The sequence below is a fragment of the Natrix helvetica genome, assembly GCF_964273705.1.
Source record: "Natrix helvetica genome assembly, chromosome: 2".
NCBI lineage: Eukaryota > Metazoa > Chordata > Lepidosauria > Squamata > Natricidae > Natrix > Natrix helvetica.
The window spans coordinates 211,322,877-211,336,777 of NC_138552.1; the positions used below are offsets into that span (position 1 = coordinate 211,322,877).

At 38.5% G+C, this 13,901-nt stretch overlaps 1 protein-coding gene across 1 annotated transcript; it reads right to left on the reverse strand.

Annotated features, from left to right (window-relative positions):
- Positions 1-382: 382 nt before the first annotated feature.
- On the reverse strand, positions 383-11,018 carry SOD2 (superoxide dismutase 2). Its single transcript, XM_081941894.1, has 5 exons — positions 10,815-11,018; positions 8,293-8,495; positions 6,737-6,853; positions 2,390-2,569; positions 383-1,121 (listed from the first exon to the last, which is right to left on the reverse strand). Exons 1-5 carry the CDS (start codon positions 10,847-10,849, stop codon positions 979-981), a joined length of 678 nt encoding a protein of 225 aa, XP_081798020.1. The 5' UTR covers positions 10,850-11,018; the 3' UTR covers positions 383-978.
- Positions 11,019-13,901: the final 2,883 nt, after the last annotated feature.

Below are 13,901 nucleotides of genomic sequence, written 5' to 3' on the forward strand. Positions count from 1 at the left end.
CATTCTATTTATTCTATTGTATTCTCAACCAACTTTCAATATCATATTTATATGCAGTTTTATGATTTAAGCCTATTCAGTTTGCCTTATATCTAAATAAACCTACATTTTTTTCATTTTCACTTTTTCATATTTTGCTCTTTTAAAGTATATGAGATGTGACATTCTGAATTTTTCCCAGGCATACTCAATACACCAATCCCCGTAGTTTTCACATTTAATCCTAAAGTTCTTTCATTCTAAAATGGTCCATTAGTATTATACACGTTTATTTAATTACTTAAGAATCATTTTGCACTTTTATTTTTTGAGTGTCTATACAATAGTGAGATCTATAGTAAACATAGCAATAAATGGATATATTTCACTCAAAGACACGAAGTGCAAATTACAACTTTAATCCAATCAATTTATCTTATATACTTGGTATACTATATTTATCACTGATTTCCCCCCTTTCAGAAGCTCAAATTTCACAAACTAACTTTCTATATTTACCAACTGACACAGATTTTGAATCTTTATAATGAACATGCCAAATTTTTATCATTAACATAAGTGTAACAGTATAACTTATTTAATTACCGTGAAGTTCTTGATACATAACTTTTCAAGAAATCTAATTTATTAAAAGTTCTCTAAATTTTATTTCCTGGAATCTTCCTCAATTTGCAAGAAATTATTCAAAAGCATTCAAATTCACATGTTACTAAAAGGAATTTCATTTGTAATCCATTTTTAAGTTTTAGAAATTTACATTCTTTCAGAAAATTAGATAACCCGTTTTTTTTAAAAGAGACAATTAGCACTTTCAAACCTACAAGTTTACCACAATTAGGTACAAATTAGCTTGATAGAGAGGACTTTCTGGTGATGTGATATTTTCAGTGATGGAATAATTAGCAATTGAACTGCTACATATTATGAAAATAATCTGAGGATCACTTAGGTCTTGTTTCTATAAGATTTTCTGTTCTACTATTTGCAAGCTGTATATCTTGAAGATACATTTTCCCAGTTGATCACATTCCATATAGCTTTGAGATAGTCAGGTCTAACATTTTTATATTGAAGATAATATGCATGTTCCCATACATCAATTCCCAATAGAGGAGTCAGTCCTAAAAAAAGAGGAAAAATATTGCTAAAATACTACAAACTTTAACAAGTTATTGCCACAAACATACCCCCTACCCCAATTTAAATAAAGCCTATAGGACTATTACCCAAATAAACACTGACCACCCAGTTACTAGTACTAGCTTCTTTCAAGGGCATATAAAAATACTTTTCAAAATGAACTAATTTCCTGACAGGTTTAATTACTCTCATTATACACCCATCGTGCCTCTTGGAAGGAACTACAGGTAGTCCTTGACTTATAACAGTTCATTTAGTGACCGTTCAAAGTTAAAAATGGCACTGAAAAAAATGACTCACTTAACAACTGTGTTACTAACTTAACAACCGTTGTGATTCACTTAAGTGTGGCAAAAAAAACCTTTGTAAAATACGGCAAAGTTCACTTAACAAATGTCTCATTTAGCATTTAACAGAAATTTTGGGCTCAATTGTGATTGTAAATCAAAGATTACCTTCTTCCTCTAGGAAACAGTAGAGTTTCTCTAAATACAGCTATTGTAAATTATAAAGGTGTAGAAAGAAGAGTTATTTTGTTAATCCTAGAAAGTTGTAAAAATTGTGTTTTTGTCTTAAGACAGAAAGAGAAAACAAATGCTTCTCTTATATATACAAAAATACCTCCTAAAATATTCTTATTCAATGCAAAACTCAGTTCAAGGAAAGCTGTCCTTGCCAAATACTATGTGGCTGACCACAAGACTGAAATGAGAAGCTGGAAAGAGAGACTAAGCTATTTCTTACCTGCAGGGGAGAAGCAGTTTGGAGATTTTTCCACCAGCAGGTATTATTTTATAGCAATGTCTGAACATCAATGTGCCTACAAACATTGTTCGTGTCTGGTTTAGTCTTTTGTTTTCTTATCCGAACTGCTATGCAAGTGAGACTGTCAGAAACTAGTTCGTCTCATGAATAAAGCAAAAGCATTCACTAGTGAAACACAAGTAGAATCATCAATGCTCATATTAGAGCCATGGTGGCTCAGTGGTTAGAATGCAGTATTGCAGGATGACTCTGCTCCCTGCCTCGAGTTTGACCCAGACTGGCTCAAGGTTGACTCAGACTTCTATCCTTCCAAAGTTGGTAAAATGAGGGAGTGTTGGGAGCAATATGCTGACTGTAAACCATTCAGAATGCTGTAAAACAGCATATACTGTAAGTCTAAATGCTAATTGCTATTGTTTTATTCCTTCTGTAACTAAAAATGGTATTTAACAGATGTAGTCAACTTCCACCTAGAGAATCTCACCTGTGGTTCCCTGGAGAGGGTCCTGATTGGAACAGGCAGCAATCTGGAGTCTATTAGATTCTTTATTAAAACCGAGCCATCCCCAACCTGAGCCTTGGACACCAACTGAAACAGCTGTGAGTTTCTCCTTAAAACTTGCAAATGAGCCAAAATCACGTTTAATGGCTTCCAAAAGCTCTCCTTAAAATGAGAAATATATAAAGAGTTTGCATTTACATAGCACTTGTCTTTTTTTTAATCAGGTAGCCCAAACAACTATTTCAGATTAATTCTGAAGACAGTGGTGTAAATAAATCAACATAATCTTAACCAATGTGAAGAAAATAAAAGCAGCCTAAAAAAATTACATCTTTTGTTATGTTCCTCCCATCAATTCAATGCAATATTAATCACAGTAAGACATCCATTATCATCAGGATTATAATTGTAATTTATCAAGCTACCTCCTAATCAAGATTTGAGAAAGGTATGTTACTTAATGGTAATTGTTTAGCAATGCTGCTACAATAACGCTGATCCACCAGAACAGTAAGCAGCAAAAATCAAGACCTATTTCATGCTTGTAAAAGAAGGGATTCACTAGACATGTAGGCTCTGTGTGTTTATGCAACTTCCTGATCTCTTATTTATGCTGTTGTCTCCAAAGGCAGATAATGAACAAAATAAAGTTTAAGACAAAATTAAAATACATTTGTAAAACAATGCAACTGATATCTATAGATGAGTTGTAGGATACAGCCCATATTAAATTATAATGTAAACACTAAATTATATTACATTTGCAGCAAAGTAATAGTATCCAAACCTATTAGTATAACAAATACTAACATTTAAATGAATTGTAGTTACAAAGAATGCATTATGGGAGATTGGTGCATCAGGCTTCAACGGAACTTCTGCAATGCTGCACAAAACACAGCTACATGTGCTGTAACAAGGGGTACTATCAGAGGTGGTATTCAGCAGGTTTTGACCAGTTCTGGAGAATCGGTAGCAGAAATTTTGAGTAATTCAGAGAACTGGTTAATACCATCTCTGGCTGGCCCTGCCCCCATCTATTCTCTGCCTCCGGAGTCCCAGCTGATCGGGAGGGAATGGGGATTTTGCAGTATCCTTCCTCTGCCACACCCACCAAGCCATGCCACGCCCACCAAGCCACACCCACAGAACCGGTAGTAAAAAAAAATTGAATCCCACCACTGGGTACTCTATCTATGAGCAGCATCTGGGCAAAAGCCAAATTTGGGCTAATCAGGATATCTACTTATCGGAGGCAGTATAAATCTGGTGTGGATATCTCCATAAAAGAACAACGAAGAACATGTTTTGTAGTTTCCACTTCTTTGGAATCACAGGGGCAGAGTCTTGGTACTTTTTGATCATTACCATCCAATACTGCAGAAGGAGAGTATGACATCGGCAAGAAAGTTTTCTGATGGCTGGGTATTTCTAGCCATGTAAGGTAGGTGGCAGAAGAGACAATATATCTATTGTATACTGGTGACAGGAAGCCTGGGGCCTTCTCTAGTTCTGTTTGCCTCTTCGTATCCTTTATCCTTTGCTTCAGGGCTTGTTTCGCCTGATCATATTCCATTTTAAGAACTGAGGCGGGAGACTAGACTAGATTTAAAACATTAGATTCAACAGCCTTGATCCATGCAGATTGAAAATTGTCCTAAACAATGAAAGATGCTAATTCTTGAAGATATAACTTGAGTTTTAACCAAAGGTTTATAGAAGTTGGGCACTCTTGACTCAGCTTTTATCTTACCTGTCTATAGTTAGAATAGAATAACAGAGTTGGAAGGGACCTCGGAGGTCTTCTAGTCCAACCCCCTGCCTAGGCAGGAAACCCTACACCACTTCAGACAAATGGATATCTAACATCTTCTTTAAAATGTCCAGTGTTGGAGCATTCACAACTTCTGAAGGCAAGTTGTTCCACTGATTAATTGTTCTAACTGTAAGGAAATTTCTCCTCAGTTCTAAGTTGCTTCTCTCCTTGATTAGTTTCCACCCATTGCTTCTTGTCCTACCCTCAGGTGCCTTGGAGAATAGTTTGACTCCCTCTTCTTTGTGGCAACCCCTGAGATATTGGAACACTGCTATCATGTCTCCCCTAGTCCTTCTTTCTCTTAAGCTAAACATACCCAGTTCCTGCAACCGTTCTTCATATGTTTTAGTCTCCAGTCCCCTAATCATCTTTGTTGCTCTTCTCTGCACCCTTTCTAGAGTCTCCACATCTTTTTTACATCATGGCAACCAAAACTGGATGCAGTATTCCAAGTGTGGCCTTATCGAGTCATTATAAAGTGGTATTAACACTTCACGTGGTCTTGATTCCGTTGTAGATGTGTAGACAGCTGTTCAGGTGAATTTAGATTGTACCCTCTCCAGAGAGGTGAAACATGAAGCTGGAGGGGCAACCAGAGTCCCATAAAAGAGCTGGGCTAGCAACTTAGCCTGAAAGAGCTTAAGTGCAGCTGGAACATAATAGCCTCCTTTGGATCAGAAAAAAACAAGGATTTGTCCAGTACCAGCAGCATATTCCCATGGGTTTTCCTCAAACCAGTGGCACGAATGACAACTCCTAAATACTTAATGCTAATCACTTGTTTAATTATTGGCCATTAATGCTCCAAAAACAGAGCTTCGGCCTTTTGGTGAAAGCCATAATCTTGATTTATTTCATGATTATCAATTGCTGTATTGGACCAAAAGAATTTATGAAAGCAAACTAAAATATTGGTATTAAAATGGCATAAATGTTAATACCAATGTTTTGCTTTCATAAATTCTTTCCCAGTTTCTAATTTATATCTTTTGAAAGCCATATAGAGCCGTGGTGGCGCAGTGGTTAGAGTGCAGGACTGCAGGCTACTTCTGCTGATCCCAGGCTGCCAGCAGTTTGGCAGATCGAATCTCACCAGGCTGAAGGTTGACTCAGCCTTCCATCCTTCTGAGGTCGGTAAAATGAGGAGCCAGATTGTTGGGGGCAATATGCTGACTTTGCAAACTGCTTAGAGAGGGCTGTAAAGTGCTGTGAAGTGGTATATAAGTCCAAGTGCTATACAGAAATATTTTACTTACCACTAATAAATATGTCCCAGCATGGCATCTGAAAAGATGCCCCACCTCTAGGCCCATGAATCTGCAGACACTGAAAAACTAGCTCTAATATTAGTAACATAAAGAATTTCCTTTGTCAATAGACCCTGAGAACATGGATATCGTCGAAGCAGAAGACAGAACTTTTGTATCTATATAATTATTATTTCTCATACCAGACATTATCATTGTGTCAAGCTAATCCTGAAGGCTGCAAACAGGAGTGTGGTAGGGGTTCAAAATGGCAGAAGTGACTGGGCAAAGTCCCACTTTTTAAACATGTGTTGCACATACTATAAAGGTAAAGGTTTCTCCTGTCCAGTCATGTCCAACTCTAGGGGGCAGTGCTTATCTCAGTTTCTTAGCCAAGGGAGCCAATGTTGTCTAAAGACTCTTCTGTGATCATGTGGCAAGCATGGCTATATATCGAGGTGCATGAAATTCTGTTACCTTCCCACCAAAGTGGTACCTATTTATCTACTCACATTTACATGCTTTCGAAATGCTGCGTTGGCAGGAGCTGGGGCAGGGATGGGAGCTCACCCCATCCCACGGCACTCTGGTCCCAAATTCAGGCTGTCAGCTTTCCAGCTGACAAACCCATGTCTTTAACCACTGAGACATTGTGCCCCCTTTTTACATTCATTATATGCATGTAAAAAGGGACAGGATTTTAATTATCTGGCCTGTCTGCCATTTTGCTACTGTTGATCCTCCCTGTGGACACCCACATTGTAAACATTAAATAAGCATTTTAGAGTGAGGTAGATCACTCCAGATCTGATTTTTATTTGCCACTGATAAAGAACCCGATTTGTTTTATTTAAAAATTAAGTAAAATTTCTAAAATAAACTCAAAGTTTACTTTAGCCTGTATCAATAGTACTAAAAACTACCATAAGGTAAAAGTAAAGGTAAAAGTTCCCCTCCCACATATGTGCTAGTCGTTCCCGACTCTAGAGGGTGGTGCTCATCTCCGTTTCAAAGCCGAAGAACCAGCGCTGTCCAAAGACATCTCCATGGTCATGTGGCCAGCATGACTAAATGCCGAAGGCACACGGAGTGCTGTTACCTTCCCACCAAAGGTGGTCCCTATTTTTCTACTTGCAATTTTTACGTGCTTTCGAACTGCTAGGTTGGCAGAAGCTAGGACAAGTAATGGGAGCTCGCTACATTACACGGCGCTAGGTATTCAAACTGCCGACCTTTCTACTACCATAAACCAGTTCAAATACAAACCTTTTGGCTCTCCTCCACCTTTAGGAGACAGATTTGTCCAAAAGATGCTATGATTAATGTGACCTCCCCCATTGAACTTCAAAGCTGGTTGAAGAGACACCTGGGCTGTTACATCCCCTGAAGATGGAAAGAACAGAGAAAAAGCAGTACTAAGTCCTAACACAAAACATCTTATGCAAGTGCCTTTCATGTAAGAATTCACACATGTATTCAAGTACTGTCGTGCACATCTTAATTAAAACATGTGTTGCATTCTTCAATTCAGCAAAATCTCTAAAAAGTTACGAACTTAACCTGGTTCCCTTTAGCTCTGGGTTCCAATACTCCAAATCCATGCTTCCTCATACCAATTTCAAGGAATTGTAATTGCTGTTTCCTGACCCACATCTGAATTAGGGGAAAGACAAAACAAAACTTGCTTTCCCAGCCTTTTTTCTTGAATGTATCTTTAATTAGAAGTGGAAATGGAAATAATGCCAAAAAGGAAAACTCTTATGCTGAAAGCTTCTTTTGATAAAAGCAGAATCATCAGACTAATCAAATTTTCTTCTGATGTAACACAGAATGCAACCTGAAATACAATGCAAATATAAATAGGCTTTATGCAAATTGATTCCTATTTTCTGTTTCATGCAGTTTGAATAAGATTCTTTTGATTTATCTCTAGACCACACACCAAGAACAATGCTTGGCTACATCCTATGAATAAAGATTTTTGGATAACTATATTTGCTTTTCTTGCAACCATCAACTAAAAGCACTCCTGTCCCAGTTTAATTATTAAACTCTTGGGGACTATATCTCTTCTCCTTATTCTATCTGTAAAGCTTCTATGAGCAATTATTGAGAAACATCATACAAAGTCCTCATGAATAGTATGCTGGTACCTCAGAAACAAACTTATAAACTTACCTTCCAAATGGCTAGGATTGAGAGTTATATTCAATAACTTACTATCTGGGACAACATAATCCTCAATAACACAAGGGCAATTGTATATATGTTTAGCTAACTCCACTGATATGACTATATTAGTTTGCAATCTCATGACAGTAGAAGGCACAAATGACAAATGGCTTCCTCTGCTTACTTCCGCTAGTCAGTCAAGGGAACAATAAATTACAACTATGATTTCCTCATAATCCAAATATGTTAAGGCTACTCTCAACTGCTAGCTGATATGATGCAATGCCTTCTCTTTAACATATTCATTTTGCATACAACTCCTCAAATTGGTTTCATTATTGTTTATGTTAGTCTTTTAAACTCAAATTTGACATGTGGATCCTGGACTCTACAATGGCCCCTATTGCACTTCAGTTGGGTAAGAGAAGATAGGAACACAATTACTGCATTTATATCCCATGTTTTCCTCTGAGAATTCAAAAGAATTTGTGTGAGGGTCTGACTCACTGACAGTCCAAAGAAGATAGCTTTCACCTTGAATAATTATTACTCAGCACAGGGGAAACAAATGTACATAGAACAGTCATAAAGAGTCAGTTTTAGCAGGAATAAAACCAGAAAGATGTACAGTGATATATTATTCCCAGTACCTTTTGTCAAAGCCTCTTTGTATTTTTCTTCAGCAATATTCAGATTATTTACATATGCAGCATGATGTTTGCTGTGGTGAAGCTGCATAATTTCTGCACTGATATGTGGTTGCAATGCACCATAATCATAGGGCAAGTCAGGGAGAGTGTGCTTTTTTCTAGAGGCCAGGCAACCAAGAGAGGTAATCAGCACAGTGTTATTTCTGAAAGACAATAAATAAATTGTACAATAAAAATGCATTGATTTTCACTTTGTAGGATTTTTTCTTTGCCATCACCCAATACATTTAGTTGTTAAAATTTTCATAATCATTATCATCTATCACTTATTGCCACAATTACCCATAGCATCATTACTTCTATTTATCTGTGAACTGAAGAGAAACAAAACCTAGCCCAAGACAATGACAGAGCTACAGGGATCACCCGAAGTATGGTTTATGTTAATATCACGGAATTAATTTGTTCGATCGTTTTACACTCATACCTGAGATAGAGATGAGGTATGGGAAAGAGGTAACTGTCCTCTGAAATGCAACATAAGCATTAAATTCAACAAGCAAACAATTGACCTCCAAGCTCTACACCATCTGTAGATATCATCTCCAGCAGTCTCTTATTTACAAATAGGTAGCCCTCGATTTACAACTACAATTGAGCACAAAAATTCCACTGCTAAGCAAGAGTTGTTAAGTGAGTTTTGTCCCATGTTACGACCTTCCTTGCCAGTTGTTAAGAGAATCGTTGCGATGGTTAAGTTAGTAACATGGTTGTTAAGTGAATCTGGCTTTCCAATTGACTTTGTCAAGGTCGTATAACCCTGGGGCATTGCAACTGTTATAAATACATGCCAGTTGCCACGTAAGAGAAGAATGGTGCAATGGTCCTAAAAACTAGTCATGTCACTTTTTTCAGTGCAGTTGTAACATCGAATGGTCACTAAGCAAATGCTTGTAAGTCGAGGACTACCTGTATTCCTTTGTTTGCAACAGCTTCTTCTAATTTTACCAAGAGTGTAAGACATGCCTTCCTCTCCATGGGAGAATCCTTCATATCTTCTGAACTGTGATACACATTTCTTTCAAACTGACCTACATCTAATATTTGTTTTATTCTTTAAATGTATTTTGCAAATATGGACTGTATTGTGTGTGTGGATTGGGAACACTAAAGCACTGACTATCATTTATCACATATCACTGCTAAAAATAAAAGTCTGAATTTTATTTTTCATTAAAGTTGATATTAGATTTCTTTCGTGCTTCTAATCAAAACTGTTTTTAATCAGTAAACAAAGCTGTTGCCATCCCATCCCCAGATTTATTTATTCATTCTTTTTCTTTCAACGTTTATACAGGTGCTTATCTTATATCAAATCCTGACAAAGTTTTTCTAGCACTTTCCCCGGCCAAGAGTTAAAACAACATAATAAAACAACATACATATCTCCACAAACGTTAAAATGTTAAGCTATAAAATGCAATTATTGTTTTTGTTTCTCTTTTATGGAGGAAGATATGTAATGTTTACTAATAAACTGTCAAAGGGGAAAGTGCTAGAAAAACTTTGTCAGGGTTACTACACTTGGCCTCTAAATCCAGATTAACACAAAATGACAGCACATGCAGAAAACTCGTTTTAATTCTGGGAGTGGGAACTTCCAAAAAGCAAGTGTTAAAGAAGAGCATGTTCATGGAAATCTATGTCGTCAAAGGACACTAACCTACCGATTTGTCAGTTGGTATGGAGTCTCAATAGGGGCCTTGTAAACTGGAGGTGAGACACAGAGAAGATCCCCACCTCCACGTTGCTAGTCCTCTCCATTTTTTAGTTTATTTAATCTTCCTACTTTTTTGTGCTATCTTTTTTTAACTTTTTAATTACTTTGTAAGCCACCAAGAGTCACCGTTAACAGTGACATGGGTAGCATCCAAATTCAATGAATAAATAAACTCCCGTTTATAGAGGGAGGAACCAATGACTTTGGCCAATGACAATAATTTACCTAACGAGGTTAATGTGCAAAAGCCAAAGCCGGTTCCAAAATTATTGTAAAGCATGTCATTAGCGGACTGTCAGTGCCAGGGGCAAATAACAGTACATTTAAGCTGCACAGTTCCTTTGGGCACAGAATAAAAACTATATGCAAAAATTTAACGGGGTAGCTTCACGCTTTGCCCAGCGCAGACCCTTCCAGCTATACTGGCTTTCACAGGGACGATAAGACTGCAAGTCAAATGAAGGACGACCCAGATAGTTGAGGGCAATAGCCCGACTCTGTAAACCGCTGAGAGAGAGCTGTAAAGCACTGTGAAGCGGTATATAAAGCGAAGCGCTATTGCTATTAGCTTGGGGCAGCCGCCTTCGACCGAATCCAAGCGTCCTTCCAGCAGTGCTCTCCTCCTCTCCTCCTCCTCCTCCCACACAATCCACCCTCGCGTCCTGCCCATTCCTAATCCCCCGCCTCTCGTCGCGTCCTTGGCCGGGAATTCAAGGGCTTTCCGACCCCGCCAGGTTCTCACCTACGGCCGGCCGCGACAGCTAAGCGGCAGAGCATGACGGCCGCGGGGTTCGCGAGACAGCAAGGACGGCGCACACCCAAAAAGAAAAAAAGATAGAAAGGAACACCCTCCGTGCGGGGACGACGGCGCGCGCGCAGCTCTCGGCGTGCCGCGAGCCTTTGGCCACTTTCTTCACTACGGCGCCTGCGCAGATCCGCCTCGCCCTCCTCCTCTTTGGCGGAGGGCATCTTCTTCTCTTATCGGGCCTATAACTCAGAGGCGGAAGCGGTAGCGGTAGCCTGGATGGAATTGGGAGATGGGTGTGGCTGACTTTGCTTCGCCACCGAGTTGGAGTTTCTTTTCCAAATATTTGTTCCGGCATTTGTTTGTTTGTTATTTACTTACTTATATATTTATTTATTTTTATTTATTTTTATTTATTTTTATTTATTTTTTATTTATTTATTCACAAGCAATGACCCGTTTGGGTGCCTTCTCATCGCAGGGGAGAGAGGGAGGTTGTCTCCCAGAATTCCCCAGCCACCAAGCTAGCCAAGGAATTCTGGCAATTGAAGTTTACCTGTCTTAAAGGTATTAAAGTTGAAAAACACTGTACTAGGCCTTTTCAGTTAACAGAATAACGAAAGGGACCTTGGAGCTCTTCTAGTCCAGCCCTCTGCATAAGCAGGAGAGCCTATACCATTTCAGACAAATCTCTTCTTGAAAACCTCCAGTAATGGAATACCCACAACTTCTGGAGGCAAACGGTTCCACTGATTAATTGTTGTCACTGTCAGGAAATTTCTCCTTAGTTCGGGGGTTGCTTCTTTCCTTGATTAATTTCTATCCATTGCTTCATGTCCTGCCCTCAGGTGTTTTGGTGAATAGCTTGACTTCCTCTTCTTTATGGCAACCCCATAGATATTGGAACACTGCTATTGTTTCACACCTAGTCCTTCTTTTCATTAAACTTTACTAGACGTATCCAAGTCCAGCAATCATTTTTTATATGTTTTAGCCTCCTGTCCCCTAACCAGATGTAGCCTGTTGTGGCAATACAACTTGCCCTGGAGAAAGTAAAACTTTTCACACCATCCACACCCTTCCTGCTATAACTGAATGGTTTGTGATCTGGCCTACAAGCAGGGCTGTCCAAACATGGCAACTATAAGCTGGCTGGGGAATTCTGGGACTTAAAAGTTCACAAGTCTTATAGCTGCCAAATTTAGAGAGCCCTGGGCTAAAGCTACCTGACCAGTGGAATAACTGATCTGGTCCTAACAACTAAATAATGAGAATGTAGCAAAACTGTCCAGTGTCTAGGGTAATTATTTCATAATACATCTGAAGTTCATTCATGTTACCTTTGCTGCGCAAATATTACTAAAATGCAGCTCACTCCCACCTCACAGAGGTAACAGCAGAAATTAATTCAGGTTTCTATAATAATGAAAATTAATGGCCGTAATTTCTGCAGCCCTGATAGATTTGGCAAATAAAAAAATTTCATAGTTCTACAAAGTCCCCCAAACAGGCAGAATTTTTAATTCTCTCACAATCCAAGATGTTCAGGGATTTTTGTGTGTGTCCATGTGCAATTTTCTTTTAAAAGCATTGATAAGCATGGTGACTATATGGTGACCAGAATTTAGTTGATCTATCAAGTCTTGTGACATTTGCTTAATATAAAAAGCTAGAGAAGACTACACAATTCATTTTTTTTCCTCATTCTCTGGCTAATTGAATTATGGTTACTGAACTAACTCAGCTATCTGGATTTCCAAAGCACATTGAATCAAAAATGTCACCCCAAACTAGTTGATTTTAGCATACCACAATGCATTAAGTATCCCAGCAAGTATTGTTAGTCATGGTTTCTGATATAATCTACAATTGGGCTGAGTAAACTGTGGTTATGTTACCTCTCAGAAAATGTACTGTGTGAAGACCTCCTGTATCTCTTTGGTGTTACTTTCTTGGAATCTGTTGGGAGGGCTGTTTCCTAAGTCAACAGGATAGTTAAATAACAAATAATGAAGAATTTGCTCCTTCTGACGTGCCCTAAAAAGTTGGCTTTTCCAGCAAGCCGGCCTGGCCTGTTAATTTTAACTTATTTTAAATGTATTGTCTTTTAAATTCGGTTTGTTTTTTTTGGATATGGATTTAATTTTTTTAAAACTTTTGGGATGTGTGTTTTTTAATGTTGTACACCGCCCTGAGTCCTTTTGGAGAAGGGCGGCATATAAATCCAAATAAACAAACAAACAAACATATTTAAAATAATAGGCAACAAACAATCTGAAGTTAAAAGTCAAGCTGACTTGACAGGACAGCAAGAACTCTTTCAGAGTCTCACCATTTCTGGAGGTAGCTTTTTGGAGTCGAGAATAACTTGGGGGAGTCTAGGCCAGTAAGATAATTTTTCCTACCAGCATAGTTTCTCCTTCTATGCTGGCAATCCCAGTGCATAGGATTGAGCATCAGGATCAAACCTCCATCTGATCCACTATAAAGACAAGGCAAACTTTCACAAATGCACTAGGGGACTGCTAGAGATGACATGGAAACTTATCCAGCTCAGGACAGGTATCCCAGGCACGGGTTATTTCTGAATCTGAGTTCTAGATCCTTTCAGCTGGTCCAACTCTGCTCAGATCTGTCAATATGGCAAAAGTAGGGATTGGCTCAAATTCTAGTGCAGGTAGAATTTCTTAGGATTGTAGGAGGGGAAATGATTAGTGTGGGACACAAACAGGGACCATCTCCTTTGGGATGCGCAGGATGGTAATTTAGCAACAGGAAGATGGCCATTGCTTTGCGAGGGTTGACATCAAAGTGTAGTTCTGTACAGTATGAACCACATGAATGATCATGGAGCAAATACACAGAAATGGTTATAAAAAGAGAAGCCCACTTTAAGTCTAGGAAAGAGAAGAAACGTGATAAAGAAGCTCAGTTTGGCTCCACAATAATTTGCTGGGGTATAGGAGACAGGGAAAAGAAAACACAATCAGCCTTTCAAATTTGATGCCAACACTCTTAAGATAGAGCAGGCCAAGAAACAGACTCCACAAGATCAAGTGAAACAATATTGATATAGTCCTTAGC

What these genes read in the sequence shown, in the direction of transcription:
- SOD2 (XM_081941894.1), bottom strand. Translation starts at nt 10,849, where the DNA reads ATGCTCTGCCGCTTAGCTGTCGCGGCCGGCCGTAG. An exon ending in GCTGTCGCGGCCGGCCGTAG is followed by an intron (nt 8,496 to 10,814) that starts GTGAGAACCTGG and finishes ATTGTCTTTCAG; the next exon opens with AAATAACACTGTGCTGATTA. An exon ending in CAAAGAGGCTTTGACAAAAG is followed by an intron (nt 6,854 to 8,292) that starts GTACTGGGAATA and finishes TTCCATCTTCAG; the next exon opens with GGGATGTAACAGCCCAGGTG.